This window comes from Gambusia affinis, linkage group LG22, assembly GCF_019740435.1.
Source record: "Gambusia affinis linkage group LG22, SWU_Gaff_1.0, whole genome shotgun sequence".
Taxonomy (NCBI): domain Eukaryota; kingdom Metazoa; phylum Chordata; class Actinopteri; order Cyprinodontiformes; family Poeciliidae; genus Gambusia; species Gambusia affinis.
Window position 1 is genome coordinate 5,138,628 of NC_057889.1, and position 21,012 is coordinate 5,159,639.

General features: G+C 39.2%; 1 protein-coding gene across 2 annotated transcripts in view; it reads right to left on the minus strand.

Annotated features, from left to right (window-relative positions):
* Nucleotides 1-444: 444 nt before the first annotated feature.
* The window catches only part of jag2b (jagged canonical Notch ligand 2b), a 53,655-nt gene continuing 33,087 nt past the window's right edge, over nt 445-21,012 (minus strand). Inside the window, exons 8-26 of one of the 2 annotated variants that reach the window (XM_044105911.1) lie at nt 20,730-20,843; nt 20,497-20,610; nt 17,529-17,642; nt 17,129-17,175; nt 16,877-17,050; nt 12,259-12,421; nt 11,146-11,307; nt 10,953-11,066; nt 10,721-10,834; nt 9,841-9,954; nt 9,457-9,573; nt 8,231-8,258; nt 7,650-7,735; nt 5,530-5,643; nt 5,283-5,398; nt 4,447-4,704; nt 4,229-4,360; nt 3,291-3,441; nt 445-2,783 (exon numbers count right to left, since the gene is read on the minus strand). In XM_044105911.1, coding sequence (XP_043961846.1) covers nt 2,272-2,783; nt 3,291-3,441; nt 4,229-4,360; nt 4,447-4,704; nt 5,283-5,398; nt 5,530-5,643; nt 7,650-7,735; nt 8,231-8,258; nt 9,457-9,573; nt 9,841-9,954; nt 10,721-10,834; nt 10,953-11,066; nt 11,146-11,307; nt 12,259-12,421; nt 16,877-17,050; nt 17,129-17,175; nt 17,529-17,642; nt 20,497-20,610; nt 20,730-20,843 — 2,744 coding nt within the window. In that variant the 3' untranslated portion in view covers nt 445-2,271. The remainder of the gene's footprint in view (nt 2,784-3,290; nt 3,442-4,228; nt 4,361-4,446; nt 4,705-5,282; nt 5,399-5,529; nt 5,644-7,649; nt 7,736-8,230; nt 8,259-9,456; nt 9,574-9,840; nt 9,955-10,720; nt 10,835-10,952; nt 11,067-11,145; nt 11,308-12,258; nt 12,422-16,876; nt 17,051-17,128; nt 17,176-17,528; nt 17,643-20,496; nt 20,611-20,729; nt 20,844-21,012) is intronic. The other variant, XM_044105912.1, reaches the window with a different exon arrangement.

The window sequence follows — 21,012 nt, forward strand, 5'->3', positions numbered from 1 at the left end:
GAGCAAATATCCTAGTACATTTGAAAAGATAAAAACTTACATGTAACTTTTCAGCTTATTTTAAGCAATTAATTCCTTAATATTAACCAAAAAGTACAAGTTCCATTTGCAGATTATTTCACTTATAAAGAGGGAAAAATGTCTTGTTACAGGTTAAGTAATCTACCAATGGGACCAATTTTTTAATCAATATTAAGTAGTTATTGACTTAAAAATGGCTCCTGCTGCAAATTTACCTGCAAGTTAGTACACTTGATACAAGATAAATATATTTGCAGTATAAACTAGACCAAAGATATTTGGTAAAATTGTGCTTTTTTGCAGCGTTTTTAATTTTTGTTTCCTGATAATTTTTTTCTGTTTATGACTGAATCTCCCTTACTGGACGAAATGCGCCGCTTTCTAAATAAAAGTGATCCATATTTAAAACAAAGAAAACTCCACTGAAAGAATGAAAACTTTTTTACTTTATACAAAATTAACTGATGTCCCTTGAACAGCAAGTGTATACAAAATGCATGTTGAACAGCGATGCATCTTCAATTCTTTATTTTTGCTGTGTCCCATTTACAGAAATACAATGGCGTTTTGAGACAGTGGTATGAAAAAACAAAACATAAAAAGGATGTAAAATTTTGCCTTTTGAAGCTGAACTAGCAACTGAATAAAAAACGAAAAAAATATATATATATTCCTGCGTCTGCAAACATTGTTCCCTTCATTAAAGCCTTTGAACCAAAACATGAAGCAAATGCATGAAATCCACATTTGACCCACATTCAGAACTGCTATAATTTTAATTTTCTCCAAACTGTTTAATTCTAGGAATCACCATGATAGACAAGCAAGTGAGATAAATGGGAGTGTTTTATTCTGGTGAATAAAAACACGCCATAATACACCACACTATGTTTGAGACAATTAAGTTCCTCAACACGTGGAAATACAAAAAAAAAAAAAAAAAAAAAATTCTGAACCCAAATAAGAAATGTAATAAATTATTACATTAAGGCACCTGAAATAAAAGGATTTCCAATGGGTTTAGAAATGGCTTGAAAACTTTAAGGCTACAATGTTGTTTTAAATGCTTTATGTTGCTTAGAGACAAAAAAAATATTAAAGATTGTGCCCAACAGTGTTGTGTAATGGCAGTGATCATTTCCAAACCGCGAGAAAGTTACTCTGTTTTATAATTTAAAGACGAGACGCCAAGCCGTTTCTAAACCCGTCAGAAAATCCCCCATAGGTGGTACCTCTGTGTAAAAGTTTCAACCGGGGGTGTCAACCGTTAGAAAACCTGCTTGTATCAACTGACATAAATAAAAGAAACGACATTGTAAAAAAAATAAAATAAAAATAATATTAACAATAATAATAAAAATGTGTGACTTGTTTTTAACTTACTTATTTCAAATATACACAGCGACTCCTTTAAGTATTTACATGTATGTACAGCGTAGTCATTTCAGCTTTGATCAAATACCTTGAATGGCGTTGCTGTGAAACTGAACTCTTTAAATGTACAAGAATCCCTTCGAGATCAGAGAGGAAGGAGGTCAAACTGGGCAGCACGACTCGGAGCCACGGCGGCTCGTAGAAAAGGCACTTGCTACCAACTCAAATACTGCAAAATATTACAAATACAGCTTTCAGCCGAGACAACTGAGACAAAGGAGAAAACAAAAAAACATGGAAGGCCACGTAGTAGGCACTGGGGTTTCTGTCCCGTCTTCCTCCCTCCAGGCCAATGTTTTGGTAAGGCATGACAGCCGCAGGTGGATCGGTGGGCAAAGCTGGAAGGTGACGGAGAAAACTGTCCATTTTCGTCCAAATCCTTAGAGCCCACTGACATTTCAACGAAAATCATAACAGTCTGTAAACAATCTTTGTACAGCTTTTTTTATTTTTTATTCTTTAATAATTCAAATGTTACTTAAATAGCAGAATTCCATAAATGAACTGAAAGAAAATAAGCAGGGAGCTTCTTTCGCCTCCTGAAATTATATATATTACATTTCAGCGCCTTCTTCCGTACGCAACAAAAAGTAACAAGAGAAGCAAAAATAAGATGTTCACTGTGCTCACACCTCCTGAACGAGGGGAAAGAAAAAAGAAGAAATCACCTTCAGCGACAACAAAAAAACATAAAAACAAAGAACGGCTTCTTAAACGCAAAGCCTCGTTTCGGTTTCGAAAGAAGTCAAAACATAATAGAATAGTAGCTGCCTTGCAGCCTCTCTTGCTTCTGCATCGTCCTTTCTTCACGTTTTCTTACACACAATGGTCTTTGAGCTCTTTCTGACCAGTCAAGACGGCACTGACGTCTTTCCAGCGGTTGTCTTTAGAGCTGTAGCCTTGGGTCCGGTGGGGGGCTTTGAGCGGCGGACTGGAGCTGTGCAGGGTGCAGATCACCCCCCCACTGGACTGCACTGCAGTTTTAGAGTACCTATAAACAAGCTCCTTTCCCGCCTCACCACCACCGCGCTCCTCCTCGAGCTCGCCCTCCGTCTCCTCCTCCTCGTCGTCACACGTCCGACAGGAGGGGCCCATGAGCTTTTTGCGCTCCTGCTCAGTCTCCCTGTTGCTCTCCTTCAGCTGCTGCTGTGGCTGGCGTCCCACGACGAGACGCAGCGGTTCCCACTGGTTGTTTACGTTGCCGTCAGGAGCAGACTGCGCCGTCCTCTCACGCTCTTTTCTGCGTTTCCGCGTCCACCACACACAGACGATGATGCAGAAGAGGCACAGCAAGCAGAAGAGGACGCACAAAAGAGGCACCAGGTAGTCTGTGGCGTACGAGAGGGGTATTCAAAAAATTAGCATCTGAACACGACCTCTAGCACGAATGAGGATTAGGACCACTGAAAAAAATCTGAATCTGACAAAAAAAATTTAAAAGTCTGAGGAGAAACCTCGCCGGCCAAACCTCGCTGGCCAAACCCGCTAGCCAAACCTCGCTGGCCAAACCCGCTAGCCAAACGTCGCCGGCCTAACCTTGCCGCCCAAACCCGCTAGCCAAACGTCGCCGCCCAAACCCGCTAGCCAAACGTCGCCGGCCTAACCCGCTAGCCAAACGTCGCCGGCCTAACCCGCTAGCCAAACGTCGCCGGCCTAACCCGCTAGCCAAACGTCGCCGGCCTAACCTTGCCGGCCAAACCCGCTGGCCAAACGTCGCCGCCCCGCGGGAAGTCAAACTTCAGAGGAAATAATTCAGAATTTTGAGGGAAAAAACCCCATTATTTTCCCCAGTGGTCCTAAACGTCTCCCATGACAAACCGTTCATTGATACTCACCCACTGAAGGAGGCATGAGCTGCGTTTCCACCTTCACCTCTATGACTGCCAGCATCACGGTGCTGTTGTGCCTCTTGGACAAGGTGCCCACAACGGCACTGGCAGCCTCCTGGATCAGACTGTGGTCTGGAAGATTTTCCGGCTGAAAAGACTTGGAGCCAAAACAGAAAACAATACAGCTCAGAAACAAACAAGCAAACAAACAAAGGCTTGTGCAAGACTTCTTTACATAAAAAACAAATAAACAAAAAAAACACCTGCTGACTCGGCCCAAACAAACAAGTTCACACATTGCAGATGTTTTAAATCCGGTGGTTGTCGAGTCACTTTCAGTGAGCAATTGGCTTTGCCTCAACTGGTTATTTGCTCTTAGTAGAAAACGCAAATTAAAACAGAAAAATTGTTTAAATAATCTGACGGTGGTGCCTATCTTAAAAGGTCCAAGTTTTATGGAACAACTGGAACAACTTAGAACAGCAAATCTTCAAAAGCAAAGTGCAATTACTCAGAGGAGAGGGAAATAAATCTACCCTTAAATTTTGTAACTTTAACCTGCTGAGAAGCGAAATAAATCCCTTCAAAAACTGAAATCCTGTAATACCTCATGGTTCCGTATTAGGATCAATGTACTTTTGGGTCGACATTATAGTTAAACCTAAATATTCTAGAGTATTTAGAGCGGTATGTACGCAGAAGATACTATTGATTGGTGATATTTAAATGAAATGATGTACATGAATAAACTGACAATGACAAATACATCAGATTTAGCAAAATGCTAGTTTCCATATGTAGTCCCATTTATGTATGCATTTACCAAAAACTAGAAAAGCAAACACTAAAGCCTTTTTGCTAATTCAACATGAAACTGAAAGAAGTAAGCTTGCACCTTTCATGAGGAAACATATTTATGCGCATTATTTGGGTCATTTACTTACAATGGCTACCTCTACGGCATCTGGATTTGAATGCGAGAGGTCGCACAAAAGAAGAAGAGCGTGGTCTTTCGCCAAACTCCTGGTGTCTTGAAGATACCTCAGCTCAAAGCAGATATTCTCCACTGTGATCCCCTGCAAACACCACAAATTTCAGGAGAAATCTCAACCACAGGCTGCAACAGGAAAAACAAAAACACTACAGGAGCGCGATGACTCACGGGCGGCACTTTGTCTCTGTTGAAAACAAGAGTTATGCGGCCACAGCTGTTGTCCAAATGGCCGCTGTTTGGCTGGCACTTGGTGGTTGCTTGGGGAGCCGGGGGTCCAGCCATCGAACAAACCCCCCACTGATCGCAGGGGTGAGAGAAGCAGGTGTAGTAGTTGTGCTCCAGACACTTCTGTCCGGCTGGGCAGGACTTCTGTCCCGACTCTTCTTCTGACGGATTGAGCCGGCAGGGGCGGCGACCACACAGCACCTGGCGTCAAACAGTCAAAAATGTAAAGAAACAACTTTGTTTTTGACAGATTATTTCATTTCTTGAGGTAATTTTGCAAATGTGTTTAGATTAGTAGCTTTTTTTGTCAATCTGGACGATACCAGAATGGAAAGAGTAACAGCAGCTGCGTTTCCATCTACCATATATTTGATGTCCAAACTTTACCCTTAACAATAAACTAAACATGCAATACTGTTCAGCCTATTACTTTTAGAAATTGTTTAGTACTTTATTAGCTTAGCTCAACATTTAGCTACTTTTATAAACTGTGGAGTACTTGTTACTTTAGATCAACACTTCGTTTTATACTTTCAATATCGGAGCAAGACCAGGAGAAACTCCTGTTTGTTTACAAATCTAGAACTTAGAAAGTATCACCTACTTAACAACCAGAGCAGGAATCAAACATGGAGAACCAACATTTAGCTTTATATTGTACAAATCTAGAACTCAACCCAGAACAACTGGGACAAACGTTTAAGAATTTAAGGCTTTTTAAGGATGTGAGGACATCCTGCTTCAGAAAACCGTTAGAGTGTGTGGAAGGGTCTGCATACCTTTGTGCAGAACACTTTGCCATTGATGCAGTGACAGTTGTTGCACTCTTCCTCCCAATGGCTGCCATGAGGAAACTGCAGACCAGCATAGTGACAGGTCCTTCCAATGCCTATGACTGCAAACACACACAGGAGGTTAAGCTCTAGTAATTGAATATTTGGAGTAATTATTGAGTAAAGCAATTGGTGTGATAATGGGAATACTAAATAAAACAAACTATTAAGGTAAAATGTAAAACTTAATTACATTCTTGGCATCTGGCTCCTGATCTACCAAGAGGACAAATGCACCGGAAGCCATTGATGTCGTCCACACAGGTGGCTCCGTAGGCGCAGGGAGAAGACTGGCACTCGTTTACGTCTGTACGGAGAAACAGCCGTGCCAAAAATAAACAGTTCGCACAAGATCAGTGTAAAACTAAACAGGATTTCTGGATAAATTTCCAATACACAGTGAAGAGTAAAACCAAGCCTAACAAGGAGATTTATGTAAAAAATGTTGTGGGTTACTTTTGGTTGGGGAGCAGAGTTGGATAGTAACCAGTTAGATTTATTCAGCGCAACTTTAAAAAAAAAAAAATACTTTTGGATTCTTTTTTCTGTTGTACTTTTTACTCTAGTAATTTTATTATGAAGTATTTCTACTCTTACTTGAGTAAAACTTCTGGATTTTCTTCCCACTGGGTGAAGAACAAACATGTTTTAACAAAACATTCACCGCACAGAAACACACCTGCAGTTTTGGTAAAGTTTCATGAGTTTTTTATTGAAAGAAACCGATTTGGAAATATTTTTCTTTTGCCTGATTTTGTTATTTTTTGGTTACTTATATGAATTATTATCACTTCAGTCCTTAAAATACCGAAAATTCCACCTACCGCTACATTTTGGTCCATTTGATGATGAAAATTTTAAATATTGAATGATTAGAGCATTCAAATACTTTTACTTGAGTAAACATTTGAAGTAGTGCTAGTCTTAATTCAGCTAAATTTGGGGGGTTTTATACCCATCTCTGGTCCTGAGCATCTCCAGGTCTGCTAATCTTTTACATTTATGAGATATATGAAGCATAAGCCCAGTTTAAATGAGCTTCCTCTATAAAATGGCTGATTCCAAGTGTTGCTAGGGAGCGATAAGCAACCAAAGTTTGGTAAATTAATGCCACAAAGCATAAATATCAAAAAAAGATCTCAACTTCTGGGTTTCTTGAAACCCATTGGAAACTTTGGCGTTTTGTTGTTCGTAAACTCGACATGGACGGGAATTTTCATCTTCAAGCTAGACAACAAAGGTGAACGCTGTCCGGTCCAAACAAAGGAGCAGAAGAAGAGTTTCAGGGTCACTGGGTAATTTGTCTTCTGTGTGTGAAAGTCTGACCGTGTGAGTGTGGAGGAGGTATGACCTCTGACCCCGGAGATGTCAAAGAACTGAGAAAAAGGGTAGAGGGCTTGCTTTTAGCCGTCATTGTGTCCGTTTCATTTTGAGCTTTACCTCTTCAATACATCTGGATATAAAGAATATATCAGGATTATGGGAATTTATTGTCTTCCATTATCCATCGTGACAATATTTTAATTTATTGTCATCACTGTAAATTCAAATTCATTTTGTTGAAAACTCCACAAAACTTCCCTTATTGTCAGGTTTTGCTATTTTTTTCCACCGTTTGTTCAATCAAGGCATAAATAAATGGCAACAAATGATTTTTAAATAAAGTTACCATGAGCAGGTTTGTGATAAATCAGGACTCGTGTCCTGAAGAAGCGCTTTACAAATAGGAATGTTTTTCAGGAGCATTTTTTGTGTTTGTAGGACTATAATTACTGTGACACACAGTCAAAATCATACGGTAACCTAAAAAATATCCAATAGTTTTTATTATCACTTTTATTGTTATTATAATAGTACTAGGACTGAAGCAAAAAGCTAGAAATAAATTAATCACATGATAAATTAAGATTAACTTTTTCTTTTCTCAGTTTCTACCAAAAACTGGATGATAATTTTGTTTACATTTCATTTTGTTTGTTGTTTCTGTTGGTTGGTTTATTTATTTTGAATATTTAAAATGTCTTCCAGTTTTAAATCTTCATCAGAGTTTAAGGTTTACTGATCTTTGAGAATGTTTTATTATATTACTTGAAAATTGTCTTAAAAAAAACAATATTATTATTTATCCCAATAACGTCTGCAACAATTTATCATCCAGTAAAATTTATCGTGACACCTATAATACATTACCGTGATATTTCGTGGTACTAAATAGTACCACGAAATATCGTAATAAAACGTAAAGCCCGTATCGCCCACCTCTGTTTTGGATGTTGACTTTTCTGGAGTTTTATTTTTTAGTGTTTTACTCACTTATTCTACAGTCCGGTCCAGCAAACCCAGGAGCGCACTCGCAGCGGAACCAGTTGACTCCATCCACACAAATCCCACCGTTATAACTGCGAGAAAAAAAGGAGAAGAAAGATGATTGGATGAGGCTGGACATCCTTTCCAGCAGAGACCATCGTGTGTGTGTGTGTGTGTGTGTGTGTGCGTGTGTTAGGGGTGCAGGTCACAAAGCTCAATTCAGCTCATCAATACAAGCCTTCACCTTTCAGATGCTAATAGGCGTGTCCAGCGCCTCCCCCCTCCCATCCTCTCATCATGGCTTCCTTCCATTCCTCCTCAAAGCTGAGCTCCCCCCAGGTCGCACGGGAAGAATGGACCCTACGACTCGACCCCCAGCCTCCCCACAACCCCACCTGCATTCACCGCAGGGTCGGTGGGACTCTTGTCCTCCCCACAGAACTCCCACCTCTCACTGTCCCATTGAGGATGGTAGCGCACCTCCCCCTTTAAGCCTGGATTTAAAGCCAGGTTGCTCCGGCCTTTAAAGGCCGAAAAACGTCTGAATGAAGCGTGGAGAAGGCGGAGAGACGATGAGCGTTACATACCATGGATGAGGGTTGCAGTCGTCTATGTCTGTTGAAGGAGAAAGAAAATATTGTTAAGGTAGTTTGGAGAAAGTTTCCTAATTTAGAAGGAACTTTCAAAGTCACAAAAGATGGTTACAAAGTCAGCCTTTTATCACCTGAAGAACATTTCCTGGATTACAAGACTAATCTCGTCTCTAGTTGCATTAATTATTGTCTACCTGAAATTATTATTATTTTTTTTTAAATCACCCTGACCAGAATGCTGCTGCTGGCTTTCTGACTAAAACCAGGAAGACGGAGCGCATCACCCTGCCTTACTAGTTTACTGAACGGCTTAGCATCAAAAGACTTGAAAGCTTTCAAGATCTCTCGGGATTCTGGTTCTGGATCTACAGAACCAAACCGGGAGAAGCAGCATTCAGCTTCTATGCACCATAAATCTAGAACAAACTTCCAGAAAACTATGAAACATCAGAAACACTCAGTTCCTTTACATGGAGAAGCAGCATTCAGCTTCTGGAGCAAACTCAATTTATTGACTGAACAATAAATTAAACATGTAAAATCTTTACCAAACCCAACATCAGTATGAGATTTATCTTAATATTTGCATTTATTTAATTTTTTGGACCAATTATTTTCTCTTTTTTTGGTCTATAAAACATTTTTAGTTTATTTCCAGCAACAAAAGTGATAATTTCCTGATAAAACCTTCGCTGTGTTTAGCCCAGATGTGTTTGTGGCACGACTTTCTATGAAATAAAAGTAAAGATTAATAGAAGAAAAAAAACTTTGTTTTGTTCATTTTCTATTTAAAATATAAACTCAGAAATATGACAAAAACTGTCCATCAGGATCAACAAAACTTTGACCAACATATTTTAATGATGATTTTAAATATGGTATTTGACAAACGCTTCTTCTGTTACTGGTTTTCATCATTGTCGACTATAAGATGTTTTCATGTTTTCATGATGTAAAGAACTTTGAACTGCATTGTTGCTGAAATGAGCAACACAAAGCAATTTTGATTGATTGCAGATGATTTCTTTTTTTTTTAAATCACCTACAATAAAAAATTTATTCCTTGTCATTTTATGAACTTCTACAATTTCTTTGAGCTGCAAAACATCTAATTGGTGCATCTCTAATCTACTCTGCAGATAGTTGCCTCCTGCTCTGGTAGAGGAATTAAACTTTGGTGCATTTCCAGAGAACATTAAAAGTTTTGCAGAGGTACTAACTCTGTCCGCAGGTGGGGCCTTCCCAGCCCTCTTTGCAGATGCAGGAAAACGCGTCTCCTCCTCCCACACACGTCCCACCGTTGGAACAAGGACTGGAGGCACAAGTGCTGTTTTTGGCTGCAGAAAGTGGGAGGAGGGAAAGAAAATTACAGAGATGCATGCAAGCATCAACAGATTTCACTGGAAATCAGAGAACCTTTAAAAACTGGCAGAAAAAAAAAGACAGAAGATAAGACTCCAGTAATTACAAATCACCAATGAAAAGCGTGAGAACAATGGAGCTACCAAGTGCGTGAAACGTTTTATCTCAAAGCAGCTGGAGCAGAAATGTATAAAGCCTGATTATTCTCCAGGGGAAAATAATTGTTGCTTTTAATGGGTCACCTGTGTTGCACGTGTTTCCTTCCCAGCCAGGCGGGCAGGAGCAGCGGAAAGCGTCGCCGTGGTCGTAGCAGGTGCCGCCATTACTGCAGGTGGTTTCATCGCACTGACTCTCACCTGATCACAAAACAAACAAAAAAATACAGGAGTAATTTTTTTTAATTCAATTAATTTTTTATTATAATTAATCAATTCATTAATCAACATAAATCAATTAAGTGTGATCATTTCTAGTTAATCAAAGTTTATTAATTAGATTAAGTGCATTTTTATGCCATAATCAATATATTACTTGAAAATGCTTTTTGTTTTGATATATTGATAAAATAAATGCAGGTGTAGCAGTTTTTCAAAGAAAAATTGCATAAAATTTTCACCAAATAATCACTTTAAAAGTGAAATATTTTAGACGTAGTTTTTGTCATTAAGTTGAAAACTTTTTTTTTTATTTCTTACACACATAGTTGTCCATAAATGTGCAGATCCCATAGAAGCAAAACGTATTTATGCTCTGGTTTGTTCTTTTATTTTTGGCTCTTCACATTGCAGAAGTTGCCATCTGCTGCTCTACATTCAACATTTTATCAATCAAATCAAAGTTATTTTTATCAACATACTGCCAAATTAAATCAATCTGAATAGATGGTCAATATTATTTAACTTTAAGAAGTATTCATTGAATGCAAAAGCAGCTGCTTATTGATAATTTAACAGCTTATTCATTTGTTTTATCAATAGATTCTAACAGAGCATTTATGATGCTGAAATGGCCCAAAGTGACCAAATTATCCCGTTAGTGATGCAGTTTAAGGTTTAGGCTGCTGATTGGTTAACCCACAAACTCCTGACCAATCCCCTGCTCTGTTGCTGGAACCCGACTCACGGGAGTGGCAGGTCTTGCCCTTCCAGTTGTCGGCGCATTCGCAGTAGAAGTCATTCACCAAGTCGACGCAGCGTCCACCGTTTTTGCACGGGTTGTGTCTGCACTCGTTGATGTCTGAGGAAGGAAAAAAACGAGACTCGTTCTTCCATTCGATAACAACCAAACTCACTCCGACCCATACAGAGAGATTAAGCGCTAGGAGGGAGATTTTCCAAACGGAAGACGAACTCACTGAGGTCGCAGAGTTGACCCTCCCAGCCGTCCGGACAGAGGCACCGAAAGGAGCTCAATCTGTCGATGCAAGTCCCGCCGTTCTTACACGGGCTGCTGATGCAGTCGTTGATATCTGAGACAAAGTTTCCATTTAGCAAATCTTCTGACATCTTCGAAAGCATGTTAGTTAGCGGAAATGTTTCCGTACATACTTTCATGACAGTAGATGCCGCTGAAACCCGGATCACAGATGCAGCTGAAATTGCCGGTTGGCTGGCTGATGCATCGTCCGTGGGGGCCGCACACGTTGGAAGAGACGTGCTGCACTCCTCCCGAGTCGTCGACGGGTACGGCAACGACGCAGCTGTCAATAACTAGAACAAAGGAAAAAAATTATTAATGGTGACCTATTGTACTTTTTTGAACAAGTTAGGATAAGTCTATGGGTTATACAAAAAAGATACGTCTATGTGTTTGGAACAAAATAGTTCTTGGATAATGACAGTTTAGTCTGCTCAGTTCTGTCTATTTTGAGCACTTTTGGGGTGTCTTGTCACTTTAAATCCACATAAGCTGCTCAACACTTGAAAATGTCTGCAAACAGAATTAAAACACAATTATACAACCATACAACTTTGAAAAGCAGAAGTAGAGGCTCCTGTACATCCAACAAGAAAGCAGCAAGTAGTTTCTGAATGGTAAGTCAACAACAAAACACTTGTCTTTTCCAGCAGTCATTGTACTGCAGTTAAATCAAACGTGCTGGAGCTCAGCTGCGGTTGCTACGTAACTAGCATAGCATCCATGGCGTTGCTAGGTAACATTCGAAAAGGTTTTCAGAGCAGCTCATTTTCCAGACACCAAAAAACATCAACTTAATGCAACAAGGCAAGAAGTTACCGCTGTAAGTAGAAAGCACACATTTTCAGTCTGAAAGCAGGATTTCAAAACACTTTCATTCTATTGGCTGAGGCGGTTACCAGGCAACTGTACTTTTTGTTTCGAGAGAGAGCAGAAAAACGTGAGGAGAAAGGTTTGAGAAAGCACAGCGAATGTTTCAAACAGAACAGAAAACATTTCCAAGCAAGCAGAAAGTTTGAGAGAGCACAGACAATATTTGAAAGAGAGAAGACATTTTGAGAACAAATCACACGATGTCCTGCTTTCAGACTGAAAATGTGTGCTCTCGACTTATGGCAGCAAAGTTCCCCCATACAAATGGAACTACAGAAAAGTCCAAAATGTGAATTTTGCATAATAGATCACCTTTAAAAATCAATGCTTCCCAAAATGTTTTAAAGATTATTTTTTAGTTCTTGAGGCACCTTGACATGTTGCAGTTTGGCAGCGCTCCTTCAGACGTTCGCAGGTTTTTCCCTCGTAGCCTTCGGGACAAGCGCAGTAGAAGTCTTGCTCCATGCTGTGGCAGGTGGCGCCGTTTTCACAGGGGTTCGAATCGCAGGCATCAGAGGGGGGCCGGTGAGAGATCTGTGGGAAGTGAGAAGAGAGACAAGCTCTGTTAAATTACATTAAAACAACCTCAATATTTAAAAAAAACAAAACAAAAAAAACAACAAAAAAAAAGACCACCAAGCACTGTGCAGCTACATTTGCACAATTTTTACACAAACTGATTACAGATTGATTTTTTCATCAAAACAAAAAGGAATCCCAAAAAGAAATTCTGATGGTTTATTCAGTAAACACAATCTGGATCTCCATTGTGAAGAAACACTGGAAATAAAAATAATTTATCAATTGGCTTTGCTTGCAGTTACAACTCAGTCAAAAAAAGTAAACTCAAAAATTATCATCAGAAAAGTAACGATAAAAGTAATATTAAGTTGGCCAATATGTAAAGCTGATGGACACCGATGAGTATACTTGTTGGGAAATTGAGTTTTTATGTATTATTTTTTTAAAATAAATTCTTCTGAGGGTCAAAGTTGAGGTCTGATTGTTGAATCTTCCAAGCAAGATGGTTTCAAAAACATTAAGTCAGCTTTGAAACAAGCTAGCAGTTTTTAAATTTCTGGAGTGACATTAAGAAATATTCATTTCACATAAAAAAACCCCATTAAGACAGAGAAACAGCAGAAACCAAAGAGGCGGCAGAGAAAGAAGAGCTTAAGTATGTTCCGATGAGCAGCTTAGTGGACTGAAGCCAGCGCTGTTGTTCTGAACAAAACAAAGGTAAGCAAACGAATTAAGCCTCAAAAAACTTTCACTAAGCTCATCAAGGGAATCCAGGCGTTTGGTTCCCTAATCTTGCAAGATTATTCTGAGGCAAAATCCCAGCTGAGTGTGAGAATCTGAGCAGGCAAAGAAAAAGATTATCTACAATGAGAGTAAATACCGACCGAGGTTCATCAGACTGAACAATAATAGAGATAAATCACCAGGGTGAGAGGCCAACGCGGCTTTCTAACATTATACTAAAAAATGGAGAGTTTAGAGAGAAAATCTCTTCGTTCATGTAAACAGAAGCCTACTGTGCATAAACCTTGGGCTGGACCTTGCTACCATTTAAGGTGGTGAAGCAGAGAGGTTAGCAGGGCATCATGGTTGTCAAAATTTGTGGTTTATTTTACTGCAACAGTCAGGCGGTCCACTTCCAAAAATGTAGAAATCGCATTCACATTTTATAACAAATGTGTCTGCAGGCGTCTGCACAGTTTCATGGGTTCAATCAGCCCAAAAACATTTTTAAAGTTTACTTAATCTTTTCAGATTAATAGCAGCCGCCATAGTTTAACATAGTAATATTAAATTATGCAGATTAGTCAAACTACCTTATTTTTTTATACTCCAAAAACACAAAGTCTTATCAATAAATTTGGTTCAGTTTCTACTGCTAATATCTTAGTAAACTTCAAATAACTATATGTGAAAAATGTCTTCTTATAAGAAACATATTTCCCATGTTGTCAGTGAAATAATCTGCCAGTGATAAAAAAACAAAACAAAACTGGGTTGCTAGGTAACGGGCTGGGCTTGGCTGGCGTTGCTAGGTAACGGCTCCAGCGGAACTGCCACTTTTTATCAATATAAAAGGAATTATTGACTTAAAACAAGCTCCTACATCTTGCTTAAAAGTTACTTGTGAGTTAGTTTTGTCTTATTCCAAGTGTATTTCAACATATTTGCACAAAAACCTGACCAGAAATACTTGGTAAGATTTCGAGTGTTCAGAGCAGCCGATTATGCGATCGGCACAATGCTGGAGAAAGATTAAAATTTTCCGCCAAAGACAAACCAAAAAATGGGATGCGATCACAGCTAGAGCAACAAATGTTCAATGTTTGACATTTCTAAATCAACAAAAACAAAATGAATGACACAATTAGAATCTTCAGACATGTTTGGTTTGAGCAATAAAACATTTTCTGAAGCATTTCTGAAAACGTTTAACCGTTTAGGGCATTAACAGTGGTGGTATTTGATATGGGCAGTTGCCCAGGGTGACATCAGAGAGGGGCGGGGCACAGAAGAGCCGTAAGATGAAAACTCTCATCTGTCCCCTGAACAGGTTTGGTGCTACTTGTATGCATGTGTATTGGATTAAGTTTCCCTTTGATGCTGCCGAGTGTTGGGAGAGTAAATTACGTGGTTTGACACAAAAAATATATATATAATTGCTTGTATTTTAATTGGTTGGAGTACAGCAGAAGGAGGGGCTTCCCCAGGGCATCATTCCTGCAACAACCACAACTAGTTTGTGCGATTACTCTGATTAAAATCTTTAATCGATCGACAGCACCACATATTAAATTTCCTGTCAACTTTTAGCATTTAAAAAAAAAACACCCGAGTGTCTCTACAACGAAGCTTTCCAAGTTTTCTGATTAACTTCTTGATTTCTAAATTTACATTTAAAACAAAACGAGTCCTTTAAGCCTCCCTGAATATAAAAACCTGAAAAAATATATAATTTTCAGACTTTTTCTTAAACATTTCAAGCTTTCAAAGTTGAGCACCGTGATTGATCCAGATTGAAAATGAAACCAAAATACAAGATGATTCTTCAGGGTCTAATGAGTCAGTTGGCTTTTCTCACCTGGATCCGATCAGGGCAAAAACTGTTACACAATCAAATTTCTAATGACCTGATAAGAGATACTAATCAGAGAAATATGATGCTGCGGGGTATCGTAGTTTTGGCACGACAGGGCAGGAATGTACATCATGCCGTAGCAGGCAACACGGGCAGAACTCCAGCAGCTCCTCATTCAGGGAGCCTCACATTTATAGTAGAGATGCTAAATCCGGATTGGCCCCAGACCAGCAATGTCCTCCATTCAGGGAGCCACAGATACAGCAAAGTGTCGGTTTCCTCACTGATAACCCAGATTTAGACGCAGACCGTGTTTGAAAGGGGTCGGGAGGAACCCGCCGAGACCGAAGTCTCACGTAGGAAAAAAAAAAAAAAAGAAAAAGAAAAGAGGGCTTGGCTTGCAGAGCTGGGATGGATTACAAAGATCACAGCATGTTGGGTCACATTACTGTTAAATGCTGAAGCGCTTTCACGGTTTTCTCCATTGTGTGACAACTTATCAAAGGGCAATGTGAAACCAGGTGTAATGACTCAAATGCAAAACGCTGAACAAGGACATAAAGACACCCAAGTAGCATTAACTTTCACTTTCATTTACCACAATAACGGCTTTATTGTGAAAAGTTAGCTACAGATTAGAGGAGCAAAGATTAGGGGTGCACCAATCTATCGGTGCCAATTTCCTTCATTTTGGGAGGTTGGTGACACTTGTGAAGCCGATCTCATCTACAAAAACCCAACCACTGTCCTCGTCTGCTCCCCCATGAGGAAGGTCTGACAGACTGACCGGCCCACCAGGTCATGTCTGCATGATTACAGTCAACAATATTCACCCCACTGTCACTAACTCAGCAATGTTCTTGCTATATTTAGCAACATTTCTGACAAAAAAAACAACAACAAACAATTGCAATATGCAGGTCAGGCTTTTTACAGATTGGTAATCGGACAAAAACGGCAATCAGTGCATCTTAGTAACGATGCACTGATTGTTCCATTTCAACTGGTTTTAGGAATCCACCAATTTTTCCTTCCACAGATAATTATTCAAATAAGCAAAATCAAGCAAAACTAATCGTTTTAAAGAATCTGTAATTACATGATAAGTTCAGTCCAGATTTCACCAGGCCAGGGTTTTTTATTACACTGATGTCACACAATTATGACAAAAGTTTCATAAATCTCAAAGTGTATTCACTCTAGAAATGATCCACTGGGATCCAGGATCATCAGAAAACCAACAGAGAAAGTTTTAAAGCCTGACAACTTCTGCTAAAAGTCAGCTAGTCACAATATTATCACAGAGCTGACATACATCTCAGCTCAAGAATGACTTCCTTAATCATTTCAAAATAAGAGTTTCAATGGTTTATAATTCCAGAGAATGTTTCCATCTCCCTTTCGCACATTAACCTTTTTGGAAAAATCAAAAAACAACCTCAAATGAGCAGAAATATTTTTGCGAGACTGAGGGAATTGTTTAAAATGTAACCATTTCCAACCAAAATTTCTAATGCGATAATTCAAAATGCGCTTATGGAAACATGGCAAACGTGACGTAAGGAAAACCAAAGGTGCTTTGAGAGAATAAAAAAGGGAAACAATCAAAATTTTCCCAACCATACTTTCCGTCTTTTACATTTGGTTTCTTGAAGACTTTTAAGGTGGTTTTCAGTAATTCTCAACTACTTAGCTGTATAACCTTTGGTCATGTCATTTTACCTGAACCTGACACCAGAAAACAGTTAAAAATTGGACTCAAAGTGAGTGACAAAGCAGCCAGGATACAAAGAAAAACTAAACCACAAAATCAGCCTAAACGATTGTAAGAATGTTTAGAAACTTGGAAGCAGAACCTGGACAAATCAAAGTTTTCTGGTCGGTCTCACCTCACACCGTTGGCCACCGAACTCCGGTGGACATTCACACACGAAGCCGTTCAAAACCACGTGGCACCTGCCACCGTTCTGGCACGGCCCGCTCTCACATTTATTCCTCTGGATTTCGCAGTGATTGCCGACAAAATCAGGAGGACATTGGCAGCGGTAGCCCCTCTGTCCCTTCTAAAAACATAAAAATAAAAATAAGCCAAAGTCTCAAACAAATCTTTGCAAATTAAAAAACAAAACGAACAGTCATACCTTACAGGTTCCTCCATTCTGGCATCGGCCTTGGCAGCCACTGACGTCTGCAGAGATCGAAGATGAGAAAAGTTTAAAAGTTGAAAGCATTAAATTGTTTGTTCATTAATTAATTAGAGGTTAAATCTGTAGTGCAGAGTGAGCAGATTTAGTTGAAGGCTGGAAATAGGAACATCTGAAGTCAAGCCAGTGTCTTCAGTGTAGATCTGGGATAGTGAGGCAGCATGCAGATTCAGTTCGCCAAAGGAAGACTCAAACAGGTTACCACATGTGTGAAAGTGAAGCTAAGCTACACCCATGTTGGAAAAAAGAAGGAGCCAAAGTTCAGCAGGTGTCGTTATTGGGAAAAAAGCGAAGTCACCAGATGAGTGACGCCGAGTTGAGGTAAAGAAATACTGACTGATGTCACAGTTTCGGCCCGACCATCCCCGGAAACAGTTGCAGTGATATCCACCAATTAGATTTTTGCAAGAGTTAGCGTTCACACAGGGCTGTCCTGCACATTCATTTGCATCTGTGAAGGCAGGAAGGCAGATGGAGTCCATCAATTGAAGGAAATTTAGAAAAAAAGAGGAAGTGGATACAAGAGCTCCAGATTAAACAGAAAAAAAATGGAAGAACCAGAATGTAGTGGTTTGATTGGAACATTAACAATATGCACGGCCTGTGTAATAAATAAAGGCTTGGTCAATTAAAAAGGATTTTCACACCTGATGGGAATTTTCTGCTAATTTACTGGAAGAGAACAACTTTCCTCTGAATTATTGAGTTCTATACCTCAACACTACTAATGAGATTGTCTCATGTTTTATTGCCGGGTGGGAATGATCCAATAAAATGCAACCGCTGGAATATTTCAGATTGCGCAAAGTTTCTCAGAGTTACGGTTCTGCAATGTTGGCTCACAGTCAAAAATAACTCAATTTTCCCCAAACTGGTGTGACAGAACCAGAGGTTCCTAGAATCTGAAAATTTTAGCTCCAATTATTTAAAGGTGACCTTGAACAGGTTAAGATAAGATATGGACTACATAAAACATATTCATTCCTTTCTTTTATTTAGTTAATGTTAAAACCAGTTGTCCAAATGTGTTGGAGCTCCGTGTGGGTTGCTAGGCAACACACTGGGCTTTGCCGGGGTTACTAGGCAACACACTGGGCCTCGCTCAGGTTGCTAGGTGACGGGCAGAGCCTGCTGATTTTTGACGTTGAAGCTGATTTGTGAAGTTTTTCAAATGGCTCGTTTTCCAGACACCAAAAAACAAACATATTGCCAAGATAAGTTCTTGGCTGTTTGTAGAAGTAGCACTGACCAACTGGAAGCACAAAAACGTCCAAAATATGTGGAAAAATCCTCCATGGTGTGTCTATCCTTCTCTGTTAGATTCCTTATCTAACAGAGAAGGAAAATGAATTGTAATCATTTAACTGCACTATAGGACATTTTTTATGGTGCGCAATTATACAATCTGAAGAATCACTTTTAGAACGTTTTTGTGGATTTTAGATGCAAAACCTGCTGTAAAAAAAATTATTCTTCTTGCAGACCTTTGTATTGTTTATTTAACTTGGAAATTTTCCTAATATTTTGCTGATGTCATCAGTCAAACAGTTAATTGGGCATCTTTTTTTTAAACTCCATAAAATACTGTCATCCATTAACTTTTTTTGTTGTTTCAGCTTTCAGATTTGGCGATGTTTATTGTTAACATTTATTGTAGGGAATAATTAAAATTCCTACACAAAATATAAATTTTGTTTAAAAAAAAAAAAAAGAAACTTCAACTTAAAACACATTTGGTGTAAACATTTTGCAAGCAGAATGCTTCATCATGGCTTTACTGCAACATAAACGAGTGGAAAAAAAATAAAAAAGTTGCACAAACACAAAGAGATGGAGACTATGGGGGAGGCCATCAGCAGCACAATGTCCTGCAACACACACCTACCACACGGCTGTCCTCTCTGAAACCCAACACTGCACTCACAACAGGCTCCAGGTGAGACAGGAGACCTATACCTGGCTGTAAGCCGAGACCAGAGCTTGTAAGATGAGACCTGACACTCGGGATCCCTTTCCTGCCTGCACCTCCAGACGCACATACAAGCACAACAACCTTGTTTACTGGCCGTCATACATTTCCTGGCTCGGCGCCGGTCACGTCCGCCTTTCGGACGGGGAGCGACGGAGGAACGAAAGCCGCAACCGGAGAGAAAAACCGCAACTTAGAAAGTCTTCAAAATCTCCATTTAAGATACTAAATGTGTCCAAGGGATTACATTTTCCACAAGAAATGTTAAAATATTGATACATTTTTGGAACATTATAATCTTTTTCTTATTTTTATTTTTTATAAGTACCGTTTGTCGCTCAGTATTAGGGGGCTTTAAATACTGTAAAAACAAATTCAGACCAATAATTTTAGGTCTAGTTTCTGGTACACTTGAAAAACTAATTTACAAGCAACTTTTAGTCAAGATAAAGGAGCTTGTTTTAAGTAAACTCCTTACAATTGATGAAAAAGTTCTACTTCCATTGGTGCCGTTACCTAGCAACGCCAAACAAGCCCAGGTTGTCGCCTAGCAACCCAGTCCTAGTTCCACTGGCAGATTAGTGGACTTGGACGTATTCACGTTTCACAAGTGAAGTAATTTGCCCTTGGAATTAAAACTTAATCAATATTAAGGAATTATTGACGTAAATAAGCTCCTATATCTTTCTGAAAAGTTACGTGAAAGTTAGTTTTCTCTTATTTCAAGTGAACCGAGATATTTGTACAAGAAACTAAACAAAAAAACTTTGTTCTTCACTGCAAAACCATAAAATCTTACCAAAAAAAACAAACAAACAAAAAAAAGTGTTGGATTTCAATGAGTAAAACCCAAAAATATATGATAGGTGGAAGTTTTGCACCATTCTTTGTTGTAATTATTGTAGTTATTGACAGAAGTCTGTCCTACTGAGCAAGCACACGGCGACAGTAAGCAGTGTTTAAATCACACTTGCTGCTTCATTTTCTCATTTTACCTTCTCTGCTGACTCGACATAAAAAGTGAATTTGTGAGAAACAAGGTTTGTACATTTCAACCTGCAAATCATCACAGATGATGCAACGCTGACGGATGACCCAGAAATATCATGAATGACAGCGCTACTCAACACAAACACTGCCAATGTTTACACCATGATCATGCTGTCCAGAAAAATACATAAAAACCAGAATATTTAGATGATTAAATGGCAAAATTTGCAAGGTGTTAAAACTCCAGACGAAAACACAGCAACTGGTTTGAAGGCCTTTTGGCACAATTAGCATGAAGAACTAAAAGCAGAATTGCTTTAAAAATTATTATGAAAGGTCAACTTACCTATGAGACACGTCTTCCCTTCCCACTGTGGGCGGCACACGCACTTGTATCCATCCTCCAGGTCGATGCAGGTCCCACCGTGAAAACACGGACTGGACGCGCATTCATCCAGATCTACAAACAAAACTCAGTTAAATGAGACTGGACTCAGAACAACGGAATGACGAAGTTACGGAGCAGTGTAGAAAGTAAAAGCAAAAAAAAAAAAAAACAAAACCAGTGAAACGACTGACTTTTGTCGCAGGTCGGCCCCTTCCAGCCTGGCGGACACAGACACTCGTATCCTGCAGCGACGTCACGACACGTCCCGCCGTTGGAGCAAGGGTCGGAAACGCAAGAATGCTCGGCTGATCGCAGAAAATATTACAGAAAAATTCATTCCAGAGCTAAAATTCACAGTGACATCGTAAGAATCGAAAAATTTTCTTTTTTTTAAAAATGTTGTTAGGTTTAGAAATTAATATTTTATATAAAATCGAGCACAATTTCAAAACTGAAACTAAAAGTTGTTTAAAA